At 42.7% G+C, this 24,915-nt stretch overlaps 1 protein-coding gene across 2 annotated transcripts in view; it reads left to right on the forward strand.

Moving 5' to 3' along the window:
• CNTNAP5 (contactin associated protein family member 5) overlaps positions 1-24,915 on the forward strand; it is a 469,403-nt gene that overhangs the window by 350,265 nt on the left and 94,223 nt on the right. For both annotated transcript variants that reach the window (XR_014450796.1, XM_083153658.1), the window contains exons 14-16: positions 8,622-8,772; positions 22,216-22,343; positions 22,489-22,659. Coding sequence is in view for 1 of the 2 variants with exons in the window: in XM_083153658.1 (XP_083009784.1) it covers positions 8,622-8,772; positions 22,216-22,343; positions 22,489-22,659 (450 nt within the window). In the remaining variant the exon portion in view is untranslated. The remainder of the gene's footprint in view (positions 1-8,621; positions 8,773-22,215; positions 22,344-22,488; positions 22,660-24,915) is intronic.

The following is a 24,915-nucleotide window of genomic DNA, read 5'->3' on the forward strand; positions in this document are numbered from 1 at the left end:
ACCTGGAGTGACATCTCATCTTATGCCAAAATATAAAAACAGGAATAAAAATATCTGCAAATTAGCGTATCAGATGACAATAATTAAGAGCTGATATGTCGGTTCAGGTTATTTTTTACATTAATACAATGGTTTGGTTACTGCCGTGTTAATTTTGTAAAACAGGTTTTAAGAAAATGACACGTATATTGACATCTGAATAGGATGGTAAACATGCTTAAAAATTAGATCTTTTCTATTCACTAAGGTGAAAACTTATTGTTACCCTTCAGGAGATGATTAATGGTTTTGACAATGACAGCGTAGAGACTATGTGATCAGTTTTTCAGATAGATAAGGAGGTAATGGTGGGTCATTTTAATTGTGCAATTAATATTGTTTGACACAATAATTAATATGTAAATTATCCTCTTTACTTAAACAATGACTTGCAAAAATGTCAACATATTTATTATCTGTATTATTTTTGAAATACAACAACAGTTGTATTTGAAAAACAAGTGGAGATTCAGTGGAGATAAAGCAAAAAGTTATAACGCACCAACCAATCAGCTATGTTTGAAAAATTACAGTTAGGAGTTGATTGGCTGGTGCTTTATCACCTTCCACTTTATCTCCACTTTGTCTCTTCAACAATAATATCTCTTAATACATCTACTCCATTGTTCTATCATTGCCAATGTTTGGTAATAGATTTATCTGCAGGGTAGGTGCATCTATGTCACACACTATGGGTTCCAAGTTTTTATGTTTTAACACAAAATATTTATTAAATATTATTGTAACACAACTTTTACTATAACAATAAACAACAACAAAAAGGAGGGGTTAATATAGAGGAAGGGGCAGTGAAAGCAGCACACTTTGGGCCGTGAAACAAGTAGATGAGACATACTGTATCTTGTACAGATAGAGCCCCTCTCTTCTTTGCTCGACGCTCACCAGAGTGTCCCCGCTGGCGAGAGCCGGCAGACAGGGACTCCATCAGACTGGGATGCGTGTGCGTCTCATGTGCACGCGCATCCTAGTCTCTCGGTGGCTGAGCAGCGGGACCCTGCCCATCTCCGCTTCAGGGGGGGGTCAGGGTGGCGATGGGGACTGGCAATGATGATGTGGACCAGCATTGGGGGTGGGGGAGGTGGCGGACGTCGGCAGGGAGCTCCACCGCTACGGAGCATGCGAGTGTTTCGTGCACACGCGCCCCTGGATGGAATCGCCAGCTCTTGCAAAGACAAGAGGGGCTCCATCTGTAAAATACAAAGTGGGTTATACAATATTCCCAAGGCCAGGGGTGTATCTATAATGGGTGCAGTATGTGGGTTGCACACAAGAACCTGAGTCCATCATGGCCCACACTTAACAACCACTTCTTCAATACTTACCTCTCCAGAGTCCCACATTGGCCCTCAAGCACTGCACAGATCACCCGGAAAATGAAGATTTGAATGTGAGGGTAAATATTTGGCAGGAAGTGGCTGATGCACTATTTCCCAAGAGACTTTCCCATGTACAATAGGCACATCGTCAAAGTCTGTGGGCCAGATGTACTAAGCTTGAAAAGGGATAGAATAGAGAGTGATAAACCACCAACCAATCAGCTCCTAACTGTACTATATCATACAATGGAACATGATAGAGCCTGTGTGGGAGGTAAGTATAATAGAAAGTCAGTTGTACCACAGGTTCCACACTTTCAGAAACTAGTGGATAAATTAACTAGTGGATTGTCATTGTGCTTTGCGTGTAAGACACATTTCAATGGAAAAAGTTGCACAGAAAAGGTAACTGGTGCTGCTGAGTCACCAGGCTCATGGCATGGCATGACTGAAAAGGCTATTTTACATGCAAGGAGAATAGATATATTTAGACACATCTGTAAAAAATATTGTTCTTGACAGAAGGACTATAAGTCCTAGCAAGCCTGTCAGGGCAGGATGGCACTTGGCAAACCAGGCTTGGACACTGAATATTTTATAATATAAGCACACTACAACACATCCTTCATTTACCCATTTATAATTCACAAACTAAAGGGGTCATGTCCTCTTCGGTCCATGTAGCATCCCAAATCATGGCAAAAACACGCCACTATTATTCTGCTGGGAGCTTCATTGTGAATGAGAGATCACTCGGGCATACTCTCTTTAGGAATAGAATAGATTTTGGCAGGTTTGCTTTTGGCTTTGCTGCGGTTTCCAAACTCGAGTGGTTTCTGCAGAGTTTAGAACAAAATATAATTTTACTAAAAATAACATTACTGGTGAGCTGATGTTCTGTTGTGTTCTAAAACTGCATTCTCCATGCATTCCCATCAGATTTGGCTTTAGTAAATCTGGATTGCAAACACTCTAGTAATCTGCTGGACATTGCAAGCCCACTGTTTAGTTCATGGGTGGGTCACATGCGGGCTGCGAACAGCTCCTGACTGGCCCACCACTCGGCGCTACTGTATGTGTGTCCTATGGCAGCTCTGTGTGTGCGTGGCATAGTCCTGTGTAGCCGACGTTCAGCCTGTGCATAAGGCCGCAGGACTATACCGTGCGCACACAGCCGCCTTCGGACACACATACAGTACAGCAGCACCGAGTTTCCCCCGCATGTCACTACAGCCCCAGCATCACCACCAAGTGTGAGTCACCGTGACTGAGTGGGGCTGCAATCGGCGCCATTTTTCAAGGCTGATGCGCAGATATTTGAAATATCCAGAGGGGCATTTGTGTGGAATAACTAAGGGGGTGTGTGTAAATGTGAGTGGCATGTGTGGCATTACTAGTGGGGGCAGGTGTGTGGAGTTACTAAAGGGAGCTAGTGTGTGGAATTACTAATGTAAGGGACAAGTATAAGGGGCCTTCTATTGTGTTGCATGATGTGTAAAAGGGGTATATGGTGTGCTGCAATATTTTCAAAGACAAACACACCCTTTTGAGTGACCACACCCCCAATTTCTGGAGTGCGGCCCTCGAATATCTGCTGGAAGTATTAGGTGGTCCCCAGCTGAAATAATTGTCCACCCCTGGTTTAGTTAATATACACCTATAGTGTCACATAAATCCATTCATTGAAAATTGTAGACTTTTAAAATATAAAACAGTTTTTCTTTATGTGTCAGTTTATCCTAGTTTGCACTATGAAGTCAGGCATTGAAATTGTTTCAAGAGAGGCTCAGCAACAAGGAATGTACTGTGCTGTGGGTGTATACAATAATGGCAATGGGTGCAAATGAGTGGTGAATCATTCTGATGTGTATTTATATTGAGCATAGCCTCACAACCACCTAGCAGTGAATGAGTAATAAGTGAGAAGGAGAATGAGGTCTGTGTAGGAAATTTGTTCAATTTCATCTTTCCAAGGCTGCTACAATTAACTATTGTGAGAACTCGAGTTCCATCTTCTCCCCCATTTCTTCTACTGGAGGCATTTTCCCTACTCTGCAGAATGGTGCAATCATACGGTAGATGCCTCAATGTACAGAAATGCATCTTACCCACTCCCCTGTGTGTTGTGCCACCAAAGCCATGTCCATTACATACTATTGCTGCAGCCAAACCCCTTGTTGTTGTTTTTTTATAACATTTTTTTACTTTCATAAGAAAGATAGGAAATGATACAGTAAAGCCATCAATCAATTAAAAAAGATTGAAAATATCTTGCTTGGATCAATCAAGAGGTCTTTGATAATTCTACAAGGTAAACACACAATACAAAATATCATATATTGAAGTTTGTAGACATTATTAGTAGAGGGCCTAAGTTTATTCCAAGTCCCAATTTAGATCATAAAAATAAACCTTATATTCAACATAAATAACATACCTTAAAATAACAGAATATAACTAAACAAAAATATCAGAACACAACATGCATCCCCCTTCATCCAAGTCTTGTTAAGATAAAAAAATAAAAATGACTTCAAATAGTGAAGGAGAATCCAAGTAGTACATTAAAAAAGTTCAGTTCTTTCAGAATACATATGATAGTCCAAGAAATGTACTGTATGTATATTCCCCATTTATTAGAAAAACGTTAATTTCACGTCTCAACATAAGGTATTGTGGCCTTCCTATCAAGCTATAAAAAATGTAGTAAAGCCGTCTTAGCCGACAATGTCCAACATCGTAGAATTACTTTTTTAGCATCTGTCACAGTAAACCTTAGAAATGGGAAATCTCCACCTTTCTATCTCCCAAATCACACAGAGCATAGCTAGTGGGTCCTTAGCAAGTCTAATGGTGTGTCCAAACGGGCCAGTGTGGCAGCCACCTGGACCTTATAGGGTGCTGGCATAGGCTGTCAGGGAGGGATAGCCCTGCAGGTGGAGCATTACTGCATAAAACTATGCGATTTTCACAATGGGCCTTATTCTAGTTCACTCTTTCTGACAAAATCCTTCTTAGATGGACAAAACCATGTGCACTGCAGGTGGGGCAGATGTTACTTGTACAGAGAGAATTCGATTTGGGTGGGGTTTTACTTCAAAGTGAGATCTATATTGCAGTGTAAAAATAAAGCAGCCAGTATTTACCCTGCACAGAAACCAAATAACTCACCCAAATCTAATTCTCTCATTTTACATCTGCCCCCCTGCAGTGCACATGGTTTTGTCCATCTAAGAAGTATTTTGTCAGAAAGAGTGAACTAGAATAAGGCCCTTTGTGCTTTGCGATCTTGACTATAAGATGACATATCTCGTATCCCATTTTTTTCCCCTGGAACACCACATACAGGGCCTTATTCTGGTTGGAGCGGCCAAACGTGCGTACGTTCCAAAACAACGTACGCTATCCGTACGCGGCCGTTGGGGTTAAGTCCACCCACAACTCAGCCGCATACGTACGGGCAGAAACAACGTCAAAGGGGAGTGGCGTACAAATGTGCGTACGCCAACGTACACGGACGGGCCAGCCCTTACACTCCGACAACTGGCGTACAATTGAGCGTACACCACCGTTTACGGACGTCTCTCGGCCGTCTTCCCACCGACTTCTTGCGGCTATCTGAGCGTACGCCAGCTTGCACGGACGGGTCCCTATTGTTTTCAATAGAAAAGTCAGCTTATGTCACCGCTCGTGAGAGTGAGCGTACGTCCGTGTACGCTGGCATACCCTTCACATATATGGACCTGCAAATCTTGCCTTTCAACTATAATTATGAAAATTAATTAATTGATTGAATTAATTAATGGGCAAAATAGTGCCCATGGGTTTAAAACATTGCTGAAACATCCTTTGTAGGTGTTAGATGTGGTTTATGTTACTGTATCATAAATACAAAACCTATGTTTGTATTAGAGTAAACACGTTGACACATGTCGACTTGTGTAGATTGAGTGTGCTACTGTGTAAAGTCTATGAAAGCACGTAGTGAATGTGTATAACTGTTTAACAAATACCTACCTTAGCATATATAAGCAGGTCTTAAAAAGATTCTTACCTTAAATTAAACAAACCTTTAAATGTAGAGAAGTATAGAAAGATAAGCTTCCAATGTGTTTGAGTGCTGTGTGTGGCTTGCAGGTAGTGAAATCATGGTTTGGACTTAATAGACTGCAGCATTGGTTATTACATTCAGGTGTATGTGTTTGGTAGTAATCAGCGTAAATTAGCAAACCCAGGCGCACGCTGGCATGCGGTATCTGTAGGGGTGATTTGAGATGGCGGTTGGCGGCCGCCTGTTTTGTGTCCGAAATGAACGGTGCCTTAGTCGATCGTGCGGTAGTAGCACCGCTCATTTTTGGTGCACACCCCCGTGTACGCCCATATTTACGCCCATTTTCCCTCATTATTTCGGCCGCTCCCCTCATCACGCCCCTATGCCGCCCCCAATGCCCGTACACTCGCGTATAGGTTTTTTCGCACGTAGAGACCCGTCCGTAAGCGTTGTGGAGTGTTCGCGCCTGCGCATTAGCGAATGTACGCATGCGCAGATCATAAAAAACCCCGGGACGTACGCGTACGGCCCGGCCGCTCCAACCAGAATAAGGCCCACAGTACCATGGAAATAAGAGGAATGTGAAGATTTACATTTCATACAAGATTTAGCTAAAAAAAGAAATACAGTTTTAAAATAGATACACATACAGTATCTATCTTAAAATATAGAAACAGATGTGTCCCTTTCATTTGTAACTGCAATGCGTACTCTCGCACCACGGATCTATTCACTTGAATAAGAGACCTGCGGGAGTGAATAATCACTGCCTTCTGCAGCACAGCGTTAGCGTGATGCATATACACAGTGGTAACAAACACAGCAAAGCAACAAGAAGACATATCTCTAGCACAATGACTGGTTAATGCAGAATTGACATTGTTGAGTACAGTAAGTCATCATATGTAAAATCCCACTTCCTCCACCAAAAACAAAAAAAAAAATCACTGACGATCTTCCTCAGCACATTTCCTATAAAAAAATATATTGACTAGATGCAACACGGGAAATACTATGCACAGATTGCTACAAAAAGTGAAATATATAGTTCATGCCCCTGTTATTATTACTATTATTATTGTTTATTTATATGGTGCTGCAAGGTTTCCGGAGCACCTGACAATACATAAATGAGCAAAAACAAGAAAATAATGAATTTCAGTACAAGTACAGTACATGGTAAATAACGACAGTTGCATCAGGGGACAGGACACTGATGCAATTATCAGGGTGGCAGAGATACTGTATATTCTAAGATAAGTACAATGGGCCTTATTCTAGTTCACTCTTTCTGACAAAATCCTTCTTAGATGGACACAACCATGTGCACTGCAGGGGGGCAGATGTAAAATGTGCAGATAATTAGATTTTGGTGAGTTATTTAGTTTCTGTGCAGGGTAAATACTGGCTGCTTTATTTTTACACTGCAATATAGATCTTACTTTGAAGTAAAACCCCACCCAAATCTAATTCTCTCCGCACAAGTAATATCTGCCCCACCTGCAGTGCACATGGTTTTGTCCATATAAGAAGGATATTGTAAGAAATAGTGAACTAGAATAAGGCCCAGTATGAGAGAGGGTTGTGCTCGTGAGATCTTACATTCTAATCCGTGTGACTCACCTCTTCATATCCTGAATGCCACTCAACAAAATCTGTGAATATTTAATCTGCCATGTTTCAGCATTCTGCTAAATACTCTTTAAGCTACAAAATTATATAAAGCTAAAGTATAAGCTATAAGTTTAAGTTTATGAGTATTTCTAAAGTATTATTTAGCAGATCTTGTTCACAATAACTTTTCCTAGCACATTTTCACCATATACAGTTATTGATTATTTATGTCCTTCAGTGGTCCTGTAAATACAATACTTATGGTTTGGGATAATTTGGTCTACAGCATGATGGTCGACAGTCATTTGGTCGACACCATTAGGTCGACATGGGAATAGGTTGACATGGGTCTAGGTCGACATGAGAAAAGGTCGACATGGTTCTAGGTCGAAAGGTCATTAGTTCGACAGGTCATTGGTTCGACAGTATCTAGGTTGACAGTCAAAAGGTCGACTGTTTATTTTACCCAAATGTCAACACAGTTGACATGGACACCGCATCCCCTCGCTACACTCGGCACACTATTTTATTCTCCCACCACTCCCTAGTGCAGTGATTTTCAACCTTTTTACCTTGCGGCACACTAAATAAGATTTTAAAATTGCCAAGGCACACCATGAGATCCCCACAGGGCAAAACACATTGGCCCCCACAGGAAAAAAACAAACCTATTGCCCCCCATATACAAAACAATCACACTGGTCCCCAGAGGTAACACAAATAAAATACATTGGCCCTTTTAAATGAAAAGAAGAGACCAGTAAATAACAGTTGAACTGGTGGTGGCTGTAAACTGGTTTGGGCATCTCTAGATCTGGGGGCACACTTGAGAACAGCTCAAGGCACACTAGTGTGCCACGGCACAGTGGTTGAAAAACACTGCCCTAGTGGATGGTAGGGCATGAAATACCGCCTGTCGGCACATGTCAGCTCCAAAAACAGTGAAAAACCCCATGTCAACCTTTTGACTGTCGACCTAGACACTGTCGGACTAATTACCTGTCGAACTAATGACCTTTCGACCTAGACCCATGTCGACCTAATGACTGTCGACCATCGTGCTGTAGACCAAATTACCGCATCCCATACTTACAAAGGCATCACATTTTGATTGGGATACATCCCATTCCGATCCGATTAGATCCCTTTCTCGGATTAGCGGTTAGCCAACACCATCTTTATTAGGCAACACCATCTCCAGCAAAAGCTCCAGAAAGTTTAGCTCTCCGGAGTTTGAAACATACTGTACAGAGAATGCGGACAAAAGTTTTCACTGCATTATGCTATTGATACATCAGCCCCTAGAGAGATTGCCAGCGGATTGTACTGTGTGGCACATTTAGTGGAAGTACCTGTCAAGGTGGACTTAAATATCAAGTATATACTGTACTTCAATAGCGGTAACTTTTGAACTAAGCATCTTTCAGACCGGGATATGGTGGTTTTCACCAGCTAGTAGATTAGAAATCTGCTTTTAATTTAATGTTAATTTTCAGAGCAACTCGTTGTTTAATGGAATGATATTCTTGTCATGCATTAAGTTTCCAGGTTAATAAGACTTTGTGTTGGAATATTTGCAGATGGCGCTCCATACACATGGTGGTTCGGGAGAGGCAATGAGAGACACACCTACTGGGGCGGATCTCTGCCTGGACAATGTGCCTGTGGTCTAGAGGAAAACTGCATTGATATGAGGCATTACTGCAACTGTGACGCGGACAAGTATGAGTGGTAAGATACATCTGAAGCTAATGAGAAATAGAAACGTTTATATAAGTTGTGCTCAATGAAAAGTAGACTTTTGCTGTAAGGGTGTTGTATCTAATTGCAGTGGGTTAATGTGTTTGCTGTGGGTTAATGTGTTTGCCTATAGATGGCGGGGCTTTTTTCTAGTTGCGCATGTCTAGTGAACGGGTTTGCCCCAGTTTCTTCATTTCTGAAAGTTGCTTCGTGCAGATGGATGTACAGTATGCTGGATTTCCTTAGGTCAGCGCATTTATCGCAGGATAAAAATGGTGTACTGAGAGCAGAATCTCGCACGGTGCACCATTTGGGAATTAGATCCTCCGCATCTAAATCTAAATCGTGGCAGGGTTGGAGACAATGTTCGCCTGCCCAGGCCATAGCAAGTCCTTGATGCTTTCAGGTCCCACCTTAAAAAACTGATACCACCGGAATATCGTACACCGTTTGAGACACTGCTCTCCATACACTGCCTTCATTCTGAACCGTGCACGCCTTCTGCGTGAAGACATTGGATAACAGCTCTTTGTGCTGATCTGGAGGAATCAATCATTAAACTGATCATGCAGACAACTTTCCAGGAATGAAGAAACTGAGGCGAAGCCGTTCACTACACATGCACTACTGGGATAAAGGCCTCGCCATCTATCAGCAAACACAGTAAGCCACTGCGATGCAAAGTCACTGCATCTTAATCTGTGCTTTTCACACACACACACACACACACACACACACACACACACACACACACACACTCACACACACTTCATGAACCTGTTCTGTCACTGAAGTAATATGCCTCCTATTAAAATGATAAAATGAAAGATTTTCTTTCCGCCTCTGATCTATCTCTTCCATCTCTGTCCCTCCACCATCTTCTTATCTCTGTCCCCATTTCACCTACAAAATTAAAGAAGGCCTGCCCAACCCACCCCAGGCAGAGCTGGATTAAGGGGGGGGGGGGGGGGGCAGGGGGCCCTTGTACCTGTCATCAATTAGGTAGCAGTATGCCTCAGCACTGGCCAGAGCCCCCTACACAGCGCAATGCAGAGGGCTCTGAGCCAGTAACACTTGATTACAGTACACTGACACCAGAAGGAGCTACGGAGCATATGCAGCATTGACTGATCTACTGTTCTCCCCTCTTGGTATGTGTGTGTATACTATGTTTGTGTGTATATATTTATCATACCCTCCAACATCTGAAAGGCAGAAATCGGTACACATTCAGAAAGGAGGTGTGGCCACATGTAAACAGGGCGTGGTCATGTGTAAATGGGGCGTGGCCAGGCCTCCTTTCCAAATGTGTACTGGGCATTTTTATTCCTTTGATAAGGTGATACTCATTACTCTTTAACTTAAAAGGAGCACATTAAGTGCTGTTGGGCTGGATTCCTTTAATGGACAAATTAACTATATGACTATAAATGGTGGCGGCACTAAAGACCGGTCACTAGAGGAAAAGTGGGGTTAAAGATCACTATGCATACACACATCGCTGGTGATCACTCTCCCTGGTCAACCACCCAGGCAGATGGTGTGGCCATCCCCCGTGCAGAAGCATGGCCCATGACAATCAATGTCAAGGGAGAGTGCACCCCACTATCTACACACACACACACACACACACACACACACACAAGAATGACCGTTCTTTACCGCCGCCGAAGAAGAGAAATAGGGAAAGGGTGGGTGGGGCTTCGCATGACAGAGGGAGATCACTCGAGCACGTGATCCTTCCTAACCCGCCTAATCCCTCCCCCCTGCACTGATAGGCCTTATGCCCACCTTCATTAACATAACACCTGACTAGCTACTAAAGTGCAGACTGCAGGAACCCATCAGTGGTTTATGTTCACCTCATTGCTTAATCAGCATTCTGCGTTTCTTTTGTAATACAATAATCAGTGGCGTAACTATAGATCCGCAGCCCCCGCGGTGGCGTGGAGGCGCAGAGAAAGTTTGGGCGCCGGGGGTCTGTGGGGCTATAGTTACCCGCTGCTGTCTCTGCCGGTACCTGCCTGCCGCATCACGGTCCCGACTCCCGTCTCTCCCAGCGCTGGCTAGTGGCTCATGCTGCTATAATGAAAACGGACACTTAGAAAATGGCTGCCCCCATACTGCAGACAGTTTTCTGGGCAGCCATTTTCTAAGAGACTTTTCATTATAGCAGCAGGAGCCACTAGCCAGCGCTGGGAGAGAAGGGACCGTGACGGCACTGGGCACGGCAGGCAGGTACCGGCAGCGACAGCAGCGGGGGGTGGCGAGGGGAGGGGGAGTGGGGGCGCCCCAAAAATTTGTGGCGGGGGGGCTCAAAATTTGTAGTTACGCCTCTGACAATAATAATACATGTATATCTTTGTAGTAAATTCTTTTGTTTAAAAGGTGGTCAGAATTAGAACTGGTATCATTCCTTATATTTTTAATTTACGGGCATACCATTGATGAAAAAAAGCATTTTGGATAGGGGATACTTAACCTGTATTGCTATAATAACACATTTTTAGTTATGGAATAACATTTTTAAGCTATAAAAAATATATATATATATATAAAAAATAATTATTAAAACAAATCCCCATATTAGTTGATCTGAAATTCTACTTTTGGGCTTTCTGTTCCATATCTCATGTCAGATCATTCATGTGCACATCTACAAAAACTGGCTAAAGAAGTTAACCCTTACTGCTAAGAGCCCAGCCCTGATTTATTTGTTAACATGTAGTAGGGATATCCATTGTTAACACTGATGGTTTTCCACAAATGACCAATGGGTGTGGTGTGGGGATCCGACAGTGGGGATCCCGACAGTAAGTATCCTGACGTCTGGATCCCACCTGCTGGTACTCTGACAGGGGGCGAGTGCAAAGAAGCCTCTTGCAGGCTCGCTGCGCTTGCCGCGCTGCAGACCCATTCTATTCTACCTCTGTGGGGATCGTGGACCCCCACAATGGACAATAGCCCCTGTGAGTCTGGATCCCCTCTGTCCGAGCACCGGCAGTCGGGATCCCGATGTCGGGATACTGACTGTCGGGATCTTCACTGTCGGAGTGTCATCAGGCACCCTGACCAATGGTTTTACCAACCATTGCATGTGAGGCCATCATTGGGGTATATGGATTTCCTGTGATGGTTTCCTGCCCTGGATGTAAACCACAAATGGCACCATTGAAGGAACCTAATTATGGTATATCTGTATTTGGCCACCCTAACTTATGTATATAGTTGATTTTTAAAATGCTGCTTATAATAGGGGAGGGGGGACCTGGGACCTTGGTCTGTACACCATAATAAGAAAAATCAGTAGTTTCACTGTTATCAGGGATCTCTTAATATATAGGCAGCTTTGTTCAGAAATATTTCCTCTGCTTGTTGTTAAGCTTAATAGAATCTTCCTTTGCGGTTAGTGTGAAAACAAACAGACATTTAATTTACCTCTTGCAATGAACCACACTTCATTTTTGCTCAGTAACTGAGTTCTGCCTTTGCTCCATTTGACCCCCTGATTCAAAATGACTTTTGCATTTTGTGTCATGCAGAGATTTGGAATATGTAGCCTGCCCGCTGACTGCAAGACTTGAGGGCATTGTCGGACGTGTGTGTTTTTTTGACTGCGTTCTCTTATAAAAACCACTGATGAAGAGATGAAAAAATAAATTTTTTTTTTTTTTTTTTTTATAAAACCATGAGCTCAGAGAGGCAAAGCAATGGACATTGTCTGCCTGCGTTCCCAGAGGAAATGTCAGTTCATCTGAAAACGGCACAGCATGTACATAAAGGGCCACTAACTGTATGCACAAGTCATGTACCGCTGTATGGGAGAAAGCGTGGACTGATTTTATAGTGATATTGTAAATTACAGCAAAGAAGAAATAATTGGCCAAGGTTAAACCTGGAAATGTCTAATATTAAGGATTCAGGTAACAATAAAAAGTGGACTTATCCTTGCACACCTACATTACTGTTGGGTGTGTAAAGCTGAGCATACACAAGAGTGACTTCCTTCAGTGTATTACCCGTGATCCCACTTGAGCCCCCCTGGGTCTATCCCGGGTGGCAGGATGGCATGTGATATATCTCATACATTCCAAGCCAAGTCTGCCTGGCTCGGAAGCAATCCAACAGATTGCTTCTGAAACTGGTGTGACTCGCAGGGACTGCGCATCACATCGGATCTGCTGTCAATCACATGCAGTTTGGATGCTTTTCCTGTGATTGTGTGCCGCAATAGCAGGAAAGAAGACTAGACTGCATTTGAATTGCCCTAGTGTACAGGCAGTGCCATCTTAACGGCATTGTGGGCCCTAGGAAAAGCCAGTAACTGTTTGGCTGCAGGCCGGTAGAGAATGTTTCCCAGCAGCTAAGATTTTGTGTCATTCATAATCAAAGCAGCCGGGCAGCAATCTCTCCTAGCCACAAAAGTAACTTCAGAGACACCACCAAACCACTGCTCGAAGGCCCCTAAAATTGTAGGGCCCTAGGGCAGATTGAGCATCAGCAAGCCAATTCGGTAAGATGGCCCTGTGTTTAAGGGCTTTAAGAGCATTCGTTTGGAGAGCAATTTGTATTCCGTCAGGTTAAGTGGTATTTCATGTGTATTAGTAAAAAGAGCATGGTGTCAAAAACAGTGGGGGGTTATTCTTAAAATTGTGAATTCCCCTTACAAATTAATAATATGAATCAACATGAATTGTGGTGACAAACCTAAAAATACCTAAAAATACCACAGAAATTCCATATTGTTCTGATGCAGGGACAACTGCTCTAAAAGCAGCTTTTGCTATAAGCCCTAACATTGCTGATTCCATACCTCCCATTATTATGGATGTTATATAGAAACATAGAATATGACGGCAGATAAGAACCACTTGGCCCATCTAGTCGGCTCTTTTTTAAACATGTTACCACAAACCCTATTTGATCCTTATTTTTTTGTAAGGATATCAATATGCCTATCCCAAGCATGTTTAAATTGTTCTACTGTATTTGCCTCTACCACCTCTGATGGGAGGCTATTCCACTTATCTACTAGTCTTTCTGTGAAGTTATTCTTCCTCAATTTTCCCCTGAATCCTTCTCCTGAATCCCCCTGAAGTGCATGTCCCCCTGTTCTGTTGCTCCTCTTCCTGTGAAGAATGTCTCCCACCTGTACCTTGTTCAAACCCTTGATATATTTGAAAGTTTCTGTCATGTCCCCCCTTTCCCTTCTCTGCTCCAAAGTATACATATTAAGATCTGTTAGTCTTTCCTGGTACATTTTGTGATGTAGGCCATGCACCATTTTAGTTGCCCTTCTTTGTACAGTCTCTAATGTATTTATATCCTTCTGGAGATATGGCCTCCAGAACTGAACACAGTACACTAGATGAGGTCGTACCAATGACCTATACAATAATATTATTACTTCTTTCTACTGCTGATACCTCTCCCTATGCAACCAAGCATCTGACTTGCCTTCTTCATGTTACAATTGGGACTCCACTTCATGGCTTATCCACATGCTTTCAAAAACTAGCGTGACCTCAGCAATGAGGCATGGCTTGGTAGGAATGATGCAATTGCTAGCCATTTCTTCTATTTATGTCCAACCATCACTCTGCTATCAGGTGCTATTGGTTTATACCATTACATTTTAAAAAATAATGAATAAATAAAAAAATGTATAGAGCTGTAATTTTAACCCCGCCCGCCGTTTGCAATGCCGCCTGCCCCCCCTCACTAACCGAAATCGCCCACATGGTTGTGAATGGATGTTTTACATAAACATCTATTCGCAGCCTTGTGGGCGAGGACCACATCATTTGACTGTTGCCGACCATCGAATGATGTGGAAGGAGCACGCAAAACGAAGACACTCTCATGTGTCTTAGCTTTGCGCAAGCCCTGTGCGAGGACAGCACGCCGAGTTCCCCGTACACATGAGAATGGATGTTTAGCATAAACATCGATTCGCAGCCTCGCGTGCGGGGGTGAAATCATCTAATCAAGTTACTTCTACAGCACTCGCAGGGCTAAGACACCTCTCTGTGAATGCTCATAAAATGCTAGGTGTTCCAATGTGTGCAACCCCTCGCCGCTGACCAATTCCCGCACTGCTAGGTGCGAACAGGCCGGCGAATAAGCAATTTGCCACACCGATTGCTCCAATCGGCTGCACATGCTCTTAAATGTTTATGCGCATGCGCAGTAGCTAAACATCGCTGGGGAGCGAAGCATCGGAATCAGGGCCCATGTTCATAGTCTTTCCAAGCATTTAAAATTGCACAACCGTTTAACATTCTGGACTGCTCCTTTAAGAGAAATGCAGCTTATGATTGCCTCTTAATGCACACACACGTGCAAGTGCAAGTGCACAAGCATGCATTTACACACACACACACACACACACATTCATTGTGGTGTACTGTAAGTTAAAATTTATTTTGGTGCCAGGAAAAATTTACTGTATAAAGAAGAATGTGTGGTTCTCACTAGGATATTAATACGTTTAGCACCATTGATTGCATAGTTTACAGTGCAGCTTTAATCCTATACAACAATATTTTATATTTTTATCATTTTATACTGCGTTTACATTTTTCTTGCATGAATTCCAAGCATTTATTTATTATATCAGTTGCTTTTAACATAACAGCTGCTTTTCATATGCTCCAGTGTTTGAAAATGACAACTAGGAGAAAAGAGAATTCTTCAATGATACAAAAGTAACAAATGACTTTAAAAAAAGGCTTACAGAATAAAAGACCTGAGATCATCTGATCAGTATGCTTGAAGCTGTCATTCTTCTTATTTGAGTTATTAAAATGGTTTATACCATATTCCATCAGATTAGAACATACTGCATTTATTCCTAGAAATTGCTTCTTTTAAAGTGTCTGTAAATGCAGTCCAATTGCTACAGTAAATCTCTTGGTATCACAAATCACACATTCAGCTCATTTACTGTATGTTTATGTGTATATATTAAACAGAAAAGCCAGAATCTGGATCTAAACACTTTGATTGCATATAACCCATAAGTAGCATACTATTTAGACGGGATACGGTCGTATTTTCAACCTGAGTTAGGTCGACAGTCATTAGGTCGACACCATTGGGTCGACAGGCAACTAGGTCGACAGGGTTTTAGGTCGACATGGATGAAGGATAACAGGTGTCTAGGTCGACATGGGACAAGGTCAACATGGTTTTAGGTAGACAAATGCGTTAGCCAACATGGGTTAGGTCGACAGGTCGCGAGGTCAACATGGGTTTGTTCACTGTTATTTGAGCCGACATGTGCTGACAAGCGGTATTTCATGCCCTACCATCCACTAGGGCGTGGTGGTAGAATAAAATAGTGTGCTGAGGGCAGCGAGGCATCGTGCCCGAAGCATCGCGAGGGAAGCGAGCGATGCGAGGGACTGCGGTTGACTTTCAACTGTGTCCATGTCGACTGTGTCGACATTTCGGTAAAAAAAAACTGTGAAAAAACCCATGTCAACCTCGCGACCTGTTGACCTAACTCATGTCAACCTAACACATTTGTCGACCTAAACCCATGTCGACCTTGTCCCATATTGACCTAGATACCTGTCGACCTTCACCCATGTCGGCCTAGAACCCTGTTGTCTGTCAACCCAACGGTGTCGACCTAAGTCGGGTCGACAATACGATCCACATCCATTTAGAAACTTTCTACCTAAAATGTAAGAATAGTGGAAGTTATATATATATATAAGATATAATCATAGGCGTGCGCAAGGGGGGTGCCGGGGGTGCACAGGCACCTCCTAATCATAGCTGAGGGATGGGGCTTTCCAACGAGCCCAGCCCCGTGTCTCTAGCCCCCTGGGAACCGGAGATACTGCCAGGCAAAGCTGGAACGTTTTCCCAATAGGATAACATGGGACCCGCTAATTCTGACCCCCACCCAGTTCAATGGCTGCCAGTTCCCCCTTCGGCATCATTGAAGCTCGAGGTTGATTTCAGTCGAACCCAAATCGCTGGGCCTTCAATCTGATACCAGGCGGATCCATATGGATTATTTGATTCCAGGGATATTGAGGTTAAACCGTTTTTTTTTTTTTTTGTATGTGTGTGTGTGTGTGTGTGTGTATACTATGTGTGCGGGCGGGCATTTGCCCCTGGGCACTTGGGGTACAAGTGTCCCGTGCCCGCCACAGCCTCCTTCCCTTTTGAGCGGCTGACCAGATGCTGCCTGCCGCTGACAGGTAAAGTAGCTTCAGTGTGCGGCGTGCAGCATCCGGCCAGCGGCTCAAAAGGGAAGGAGGCTGCGGCTCCGGTGGGCATCTTATAAGAAGAGTGCACAGCGCTACCCGGAAGTGCGGATTCACGGGAGCGCTGGTGTGCAATGCGCACCCCCAGCAATGAGCATGAAACTCCCCTTGTCAACGAGCATTTAACCACCCCCTTCCCAGGGAGCATGTGACTCCTGGCAAAGAACATTTCACATCCCCCCCCCCATGGCATAATCTGTAATGGCCATCACAGTCTGAGGCGTAACGTGTAATGGGCATCATGGTGTGAGGCGTAACATGTAATGGGAATTACACGTACAACGTGTAATGGGCATTATGGAATGTGGTATACTATGTAATGGCTGTGTGATGTGTAATATGCATGTAAGTATGTGTTAATTTTTGGCGCGCGCCTTCGACGTGCACAGTCCCTATTGTCCCTGTTTTAATAATATTTTTTTAAGCCCTAACATAATGTGTAATGGGCATTACGGTGTGTGGCATGTGTGATGGGCATTATTGTGCATGACATTATGTCTAGTGTGTTTTATTATGTGTAATAATAGGAGATGATGAACACGCCCAGTAGATAGTGATGGACACGCCCCCTCCAATGGTGCACCCCCTAATAAAACGGGCTGCGCACGCCTATGGATATAATACAGTGCGCAAATGAAAAAATGTCAATATTACGGTATTAAATACCAGTCCTTTTAGACACAGTCTTAAGTCGGTTCCTTAATCGACACAGGTGAGTCACAGCTCCACGCTGTTTTAGTGCACTTGCTTTGTTCAAGCCGGCAGCTCCACACAAATGAACACAAGGTGTTCTCCCGAATCCAAGAAGCGGGATTTGTTTGATCTAGAAAAGATAAATGTGGGCGCTCCAATGGTGCAAAGATTACCACTTTTAAAATAATGGATTTTTATTCAAGAACTGCACATAAACAAGGGATGGGTAACGTACCGAATACAGCGGCTTACAATTGCCGCACAGAACAGGCATAGGAGGGTGCAAAAGCACCTTACAAGCGTTGGAGAGGTTACACTCAAGGCTCCGGTCGTGTTGGACGCTAGGCCACGCCCCTACGCATTTCGTCACGCTGGACTTCGTCAGAGGGCTGGCCTAGCGTCAAACACATACCTCTTAAATAACACAACCTCAGGTGTACTAAATTACTATCTAATACAGAGGGTGTGCTATCTTACAATTGCCTGACTAATTTCAAGCATGGACATTGAAAAAATGTTTTTATAAAACATGCTTACAATGATACTAAACATACCTATATATTAATGTGCAAAATTTCATATTTAAAAAACACACATATTTAAAAAACAGACAGCTTTTTAGCATATATTCATAAAAAATCAGTATAACAACAATCAGTGAAAAAATGGCAATACAAATTCACATAAAAATTCGCATAGAAAAACAATCAATCGATAAAATCGATAAAAACATCGATACACAATAAAACATCCTTTTTCGGAGATGATGTAAAAGAGGTATATAGGACACACGGAAAGTGCAAGTAATTCTGTTGTGCGCCAACTTCCATTTCTGGAAAGAAAAAGAGGAACATAATAATACCCGGACATAAATTTGAAGAAACACGATTTTTGCAAACCTTTACACATAGATAATTCAAAAAATTGTGAACATCTTTTGTATGGGCTTTTTACCCAACAGGGAAAATAAATACAGTAGAAATAATAGAACCACAGTATACCAAGAAGTGTATATGCATTTACCCAAAGAGGAAAAGAAAAAAATCACCTGAGAAAGGGGGTAATCTCCATATTTTCATTTAACCCTGTTGGATATAGGGTATCTAGATTATAAATCCAATAAGACTCCTTTCTCATAAGTAGATTTTCTCTATTACCTCCTCTCACATCTAATGTCACGTGTTCTAAACCCATGAATTTCATACCCACTGGGTCACTACCCTGGCACTGTTTAAAGTGCCTGGGAACACTGTGTGAGGTCAGCCCATTCTTGATATTTCGATAGTGCTCAAGGATGCGGATTTTAAGCATCCTCTTAGTTTGCCCCACGTATTTTTTCCCGCACGGACAAACTAAAAGATAAACAACATGGGTACTCAGACAATTCATGAAACCTTTAACGGTAAGTTCTTTGTTCCTTTTACCTTCTATTTTTTTCGTTCCCTTAATAGTATGACAACACATTTTGCATTTACCGCAAGGAAAAAAACCTTGCGGTGAAGTCATTTGTTTCATGAAACTTGAACAAGGTTCAATTTGTAAGAGACTCGGGGATAACCGATTTTTTAGAGTAGTCGCCCTTTTAAAGATCAATTCTGATCTGTCTCCCACTACTTTTTGCAAAAAAGGATCCATTTTTATTACCGGCCAGTGTTTAGTCAACACGCGTTTAATGTCGTTACTTCTGATATTATAAGTTGTAACGAATGGACAGATTAGATCTTTGCTTTTATCTTTCTTTGGCTTATACTTCATAAGATCCTTTCTATCCAGATCTCTGCATTTTTTTATAGCAGCTTGTATAAGACCTTCTGGGTAACCCTTGTCTTTGAACCGGGCAGTGTATGTCGACACCTGCCCATCAAAGATTTCGAGGCTACTACAGTTGCGACGTAGTCGGAGCAGTTGAGAATAAGGAAGGTTATCCTTCCACTTATTCAGATGGCAACTATTGTAGTCCAAATAATTATTGGAATCTACTGTTTTGAAAAAAGTGGAAGTTTCAATTTCAAATACATTTGTTGACACATTCTCTGACACCTTAATGTTCAAATCTAAGTACTCAACAGTGCTTCTTTCGAATTTACTCGTAAAGGATAAATTGTATGTATTGGTATGCAGGTAATCGACAAATTCTTCAAACTCCCCTTGGGTATCAGACCATACTAGTTTCAGGTCGTCGATATACCTTTTATAAGTGGTAATTTGATGCACAAACGGGTTATTATTATAAATATGTTCGTGCTCCCACTCCCCTAAGTACAAATTGGCGAATCCTGGGGCGTAAACAGTCCCCATCGCCGTCCCGCACTGCTGCAGGTAATAGGTACCCAGAAAAGTAAAATAGTTTGATTTCAACACAAATCTTACACACTTTACAATAAATCGCCTTTTAGCTTCTGTTAAGGTAGAATCCCTGGACAACACTTGGTAAATACATTCTAGCCCTTTGTCGTGGGGTATCGATGTGTACAAAGAGTTTACATCTATTGTCCCCCAATTAGCTTTTTTATCCCACTTTAATTGGTCCACGAATTGCAGCACTGCAGTGGAATCTTTCAAAAGGAGAACCCTAAAGTAGTGACAAATCCTGAGCCAGAAAATCTAGAAGTAAAAGGAATATTTAATTTGTCCAGTACTATATTGACTGCCCTACAATTAAAATTATTAAATAAAGGGCTTTCATTTGCCCCTTCATCGAAGTCCAGCGTGACGAAAATGCGTAGGGGCGTGGCCTAGCGTCCAACACGACCGGAGCCTTGAGTGTAACCTCTCCAACGCTTGTAAGGTGCTTTTGCACCCTCCTATGCCTGTTCTGTGCGGCGATTGTAAGCCGCTGTATTCGGTACGTTACCCATCCCTTGTTTATGTGCAGTTCTTGAATAAAAATCCATTATTTTAAAAGTGGTAATCTTTGCACCATTGGAGCGCCCACATTTATCTTTTCTAGATCATATATATATATATATATAGAGAGAGAGAGAGAGAGAGAGAGAGAGAGAGAGAGAGAGAGAGAGAGAGAGAGAGCGAAAGGGAGATTTGAGTGTGTGTATCTACTGGTTTTATATATATACATGATAGGCACAGGATAGGCTGATGGTAAATATACCTAAACCTTACTTGAGAACTACACTACATATTAGTGAAAACCGCACAAAAAAGGTTTTCAAGATTAGCACATTAAGACAGACAGACCCAACAAGGGTTGTAACACCTTTATTCTACCTTTACTTAACCAATCATTATTGTTTTAATCTGAACCAGTGTCATTTAAAGTAAACCATATAATTATATTTTTTCTGTAACATTATTGCGTGATGAAGTGGAGCTTCAGAATACCTCGAGACAATGACTTCAGAAACCTTCTGAAGGTTTATTAATGGTCTATTTGAGCAAACTTCACATACTGTATATTTTATTTTGTGCACAAAACAAAATCTACTATGTCACAGAACTTTTCTAATGAGTTAATTATTTTATTACAAAGTGATTGGCAGCCTGGATGGCTATTTTATAAATGATTGTGTAAGACAGTACATTATTCATTTGTCGGCTCCCCATCGGATACTGATGCACATTGTTGGTATTTTTGCCATCTGCAGCCAATTAGAATTAAAATGGGAAAATTGTCTCTGAAATTCACAGCAATTATGGACACCTCAAAATACTTGTTATGATGTAGTTCGGATTTATTCTGATATTACAGGTACACTGTCACATACAGTAGGGTACTGATGGAGAGAAATTCTTATTGTGTAATCTGGCATCAAGTGGCACTAGCAGCAGTGGCGTAACTACCACTCCGCAGCCCTAGCAGTGGCTGGGGGAGCAGACGCCACTGGGGCGCAGGATCACGGAGCTTACAAAGGCTGCCAGACAGCGTGCCAGTCCTGAGTGAAAAGTCTGCAGCAGTTGCCAATAAATTACGCAGACTTCTCCGTCTGGCTGTCTGTGTGAGGACGCTTAGTGACCAGCCCCATGAACCGCCCATGGGGTGGGTCACTGAGCTTCCTCACACAGTCACAGACAGTGAGAGAGCTCCCTTGACACCCTGCCCGCCGCTTTCCCTTTACCGTGGCCCGGCCAGCGCTCCCCTTCCTCACTGCTCGTTGTAGAGAGCAAGATGCTCTCCTTCGGGATAGATAGAAGCAGCGCAGGTACTGTTTATTGTGTACCTGCGCTGTCCCTGTGTAGGGGTGGGGTTTGGGGTGCCAAATTTGTTTTTGGCAGGGGGGGGGGGGGGGCTTCATCTCTAGTTATGCTACGGACTAGCAGAACACTGATTCTGCTGTGACTTCACTAAAAGTATTGGGGTCACATTTGGAGTTGACAATCTCCCAGTACACTACTTGTAATAAACACAGGTCTAAGGCCATTAATAAGTAAAACTGCCATCAGTGCTTCTTATGTGTTCAAAATTTAATGTAGCTGGTTAGACAATGTATTTTGTTTTCCTTAGGACAAATGACACTGGATTCCTAACCTTTAAAGATCATTTACCAGTCTCTCAGATTATGATTACTGATACAAACAGGCCAGGCTCAGAAGTCGCCTGGAAAGTGGGTCCAGTACGTTGCTATGGTGACAGTGAGTATGCATAATCGATACATGATCCCTACTGTATATCATCCCTACATCATCCCTACCTCGATTCTTACTATTTAAATGATAAAATCTTGGAGTAACCTTTGCAAACATAAGTTTATGCAAATACAATATTGTTTTTTTGCAGGAAGCTTTTGGAATTCTGCTTCTTTCTCCACAATTGCATCCTACTTGTACTTCCCAACTTTCCACTCTGAGTTCAGCACCGACATCTCCTTCTTCTTTAAAACCACCAGCTCATCTGGCATCTTTCTGGAACACATCGGGGTGAGGGACTTGATAAGAATCGAGTTAGCCTGTAAGTATTTTACGTTTTTTTTGTTTATGATTAATGTTTATACTGTACTTAAACTATCCTGCACTGTCGGAGCCATCTCTGTGTAAACTAGTAGTGTGGTGTCAAGGATTACATGGACACATGTATGACTATGGAAAGGAACGCAATTTACACCTAACCATCCATGCAGTTCTGGAAACGCCAAAGTTATATTGTAAATGTGAGCAGTCATATTAGGGGTCATATTAGTTATATTATTTGTGGGTTCACCATCGGAGAGGCATGTCTATCACTGCCTACTGGGTGTATATATCATCGCCTATTGGGCGTGTCTATCACCAACTACTTGGCACAGAGGCGTACCTAGATATTAGTAGGCCCCATAGCAAAAGTTTGTAAGGGCCCCCTATTTAGCAAGTGATGGTGAGAAATGTATGTAAAACATACAGTATTAGTTAGACAGCAAAGATGGGCCCCCTTAAGCTCAGGGCCCCATAGCAGCTGCACCCCTTGCACCTATGGTAGTTACGCCCTTGACTGGGCATCAATGCAAACTAAATTGACCTTGACTTATTTATGTATATGGAATTTAGATTAAATCATTCCCCCATACACACCTACACCAAAAATGGGGACAGTGCATGCCAAAGGCTCACTGCAAAAATGTACACTATAATGCCCATTACACATAAGGCCACACACCGTAATTCTCTTTAAACAATGCCACATATTGTAATGCCCATTACACATAATGCCACACAGTAATGGCCATTACACATAATGCTACACACCATAATGCCCTTTAAACCTAATGCCGCACACCGTAATGCCCATTACACATTGGACCTTATTCTGATTGACTCGCGATCGACTTGTGAGTCCATTAGACGCCACCCGCAGTGCCAGCCACCACCCCCTCGCACACCTGCAAATGGATGATTTACATAATCATCCATTCGCAGGCGGGCTGAAATCATTCGATGGTCGGCGACCATCAAATGATTTCTCAAGCGCTCGCAGTTCAGAGACACCTATATGGTGTCTCTAAACTGCGGGCGCCCTGTGCCCCGCCTCCACCACCCGTGTCATGGCCTCATGAACACCCATGAAGCACTAGGCGTTCCTATATGGTAATGGGGCTGCCCGGCTCCCCCCGTCCTTCTCCGCCCCCACCCAATGTGTAGGGTGCATGCACCCGGCGAATAGAATGTTCGCCGTGGGTGCACGCACCCTGCATCTGCACATCGGCAGAAATGCACAACATCTGTCCTCCATGCGAACTCACGGTGGACCGAATCATTTAAAATAGGGTCCATAATGCGACACACCATAATGCCTATTACACATTATACCGCACCGTTATGCCCATTACACATTATACCACACAACGTAATGCCTATTACATATTATGCCACATAAGTGCTGCTTACCTACATGCTCTTTGTCAGAGGTATATTGCTCAATGCCAGGGGATACCTGCTTCTTGCTAGAGGTTTCATTCTCATTGCAATGTGGGATTACATGCTCGTTGCCCAGGGGGATATTTACATTCTTGTTGTCAGGGGGTTTGCTACATGCTTATTACTAGGGGAAAATACATGCTTGTTTCCAGCAGGGGGATTTACTGTATATTTATTTATTTATTTATTTACAGTTTCTTATATAGCGCAGCAGATTCCATTGCACTTTACAATAGTAGATATATGCTTGTTGTCAGGGGCAACGGGGGTTTGCATGCTTGTTACCAAAGGGACCTAAATGCTTGTGGCCAAGGGACCTAATTGATCTAAGAGTAAATCTGCATATGCACAGAATAACACAGTGGCTGCTATGAATGGTCTACAGCACTGATGCAGAGAGAAACCCATAGGCTTCTATAGGGTAACGCCAGCTATTGCTGGTGTTACCCTGCGCAACAGAGACCTAGCGGGCAGGTTATTGTACATATAGAAAATGCTGTAAAACTTTGAAAATGCCCATATAATCCCACTTATTCTGCAATGCTTTACAGAGAATATTTGGTCCCTGCTCCATGGAGTCTTTAGTCTCTATTCCCTACTGCATGTAGACCCATTCACGTTAGGGTTAATTCTGTTGGGAGCCAATTAACCTACTGGTATATTTTTGGAATGTGAGAGGAAACTGGAGTACCCAGAGGAAACCCATGCAAGCATGGGGAGAATATACAAACTTCACACAAGTGGACCCAGGGTCAAAATCATACCCATAATCTCACTACATTGTGGTAGAAAAGCTAAACATTACACAATCCATGCT

The sequence above is a fragment of the Crinia signifera genome, chromosome 7 (assembly GCF_055691185.1).
Source record: "Crinia signifera chromosome 7, ASM5569118v1, whole genome shotgun sequence".
NCBI classification, from domain to species: Eukaryota; Metazoa; Chordata; class Amphibia; order Anura; family Myobatrachidae; genus Crinia; species Crinia signifera.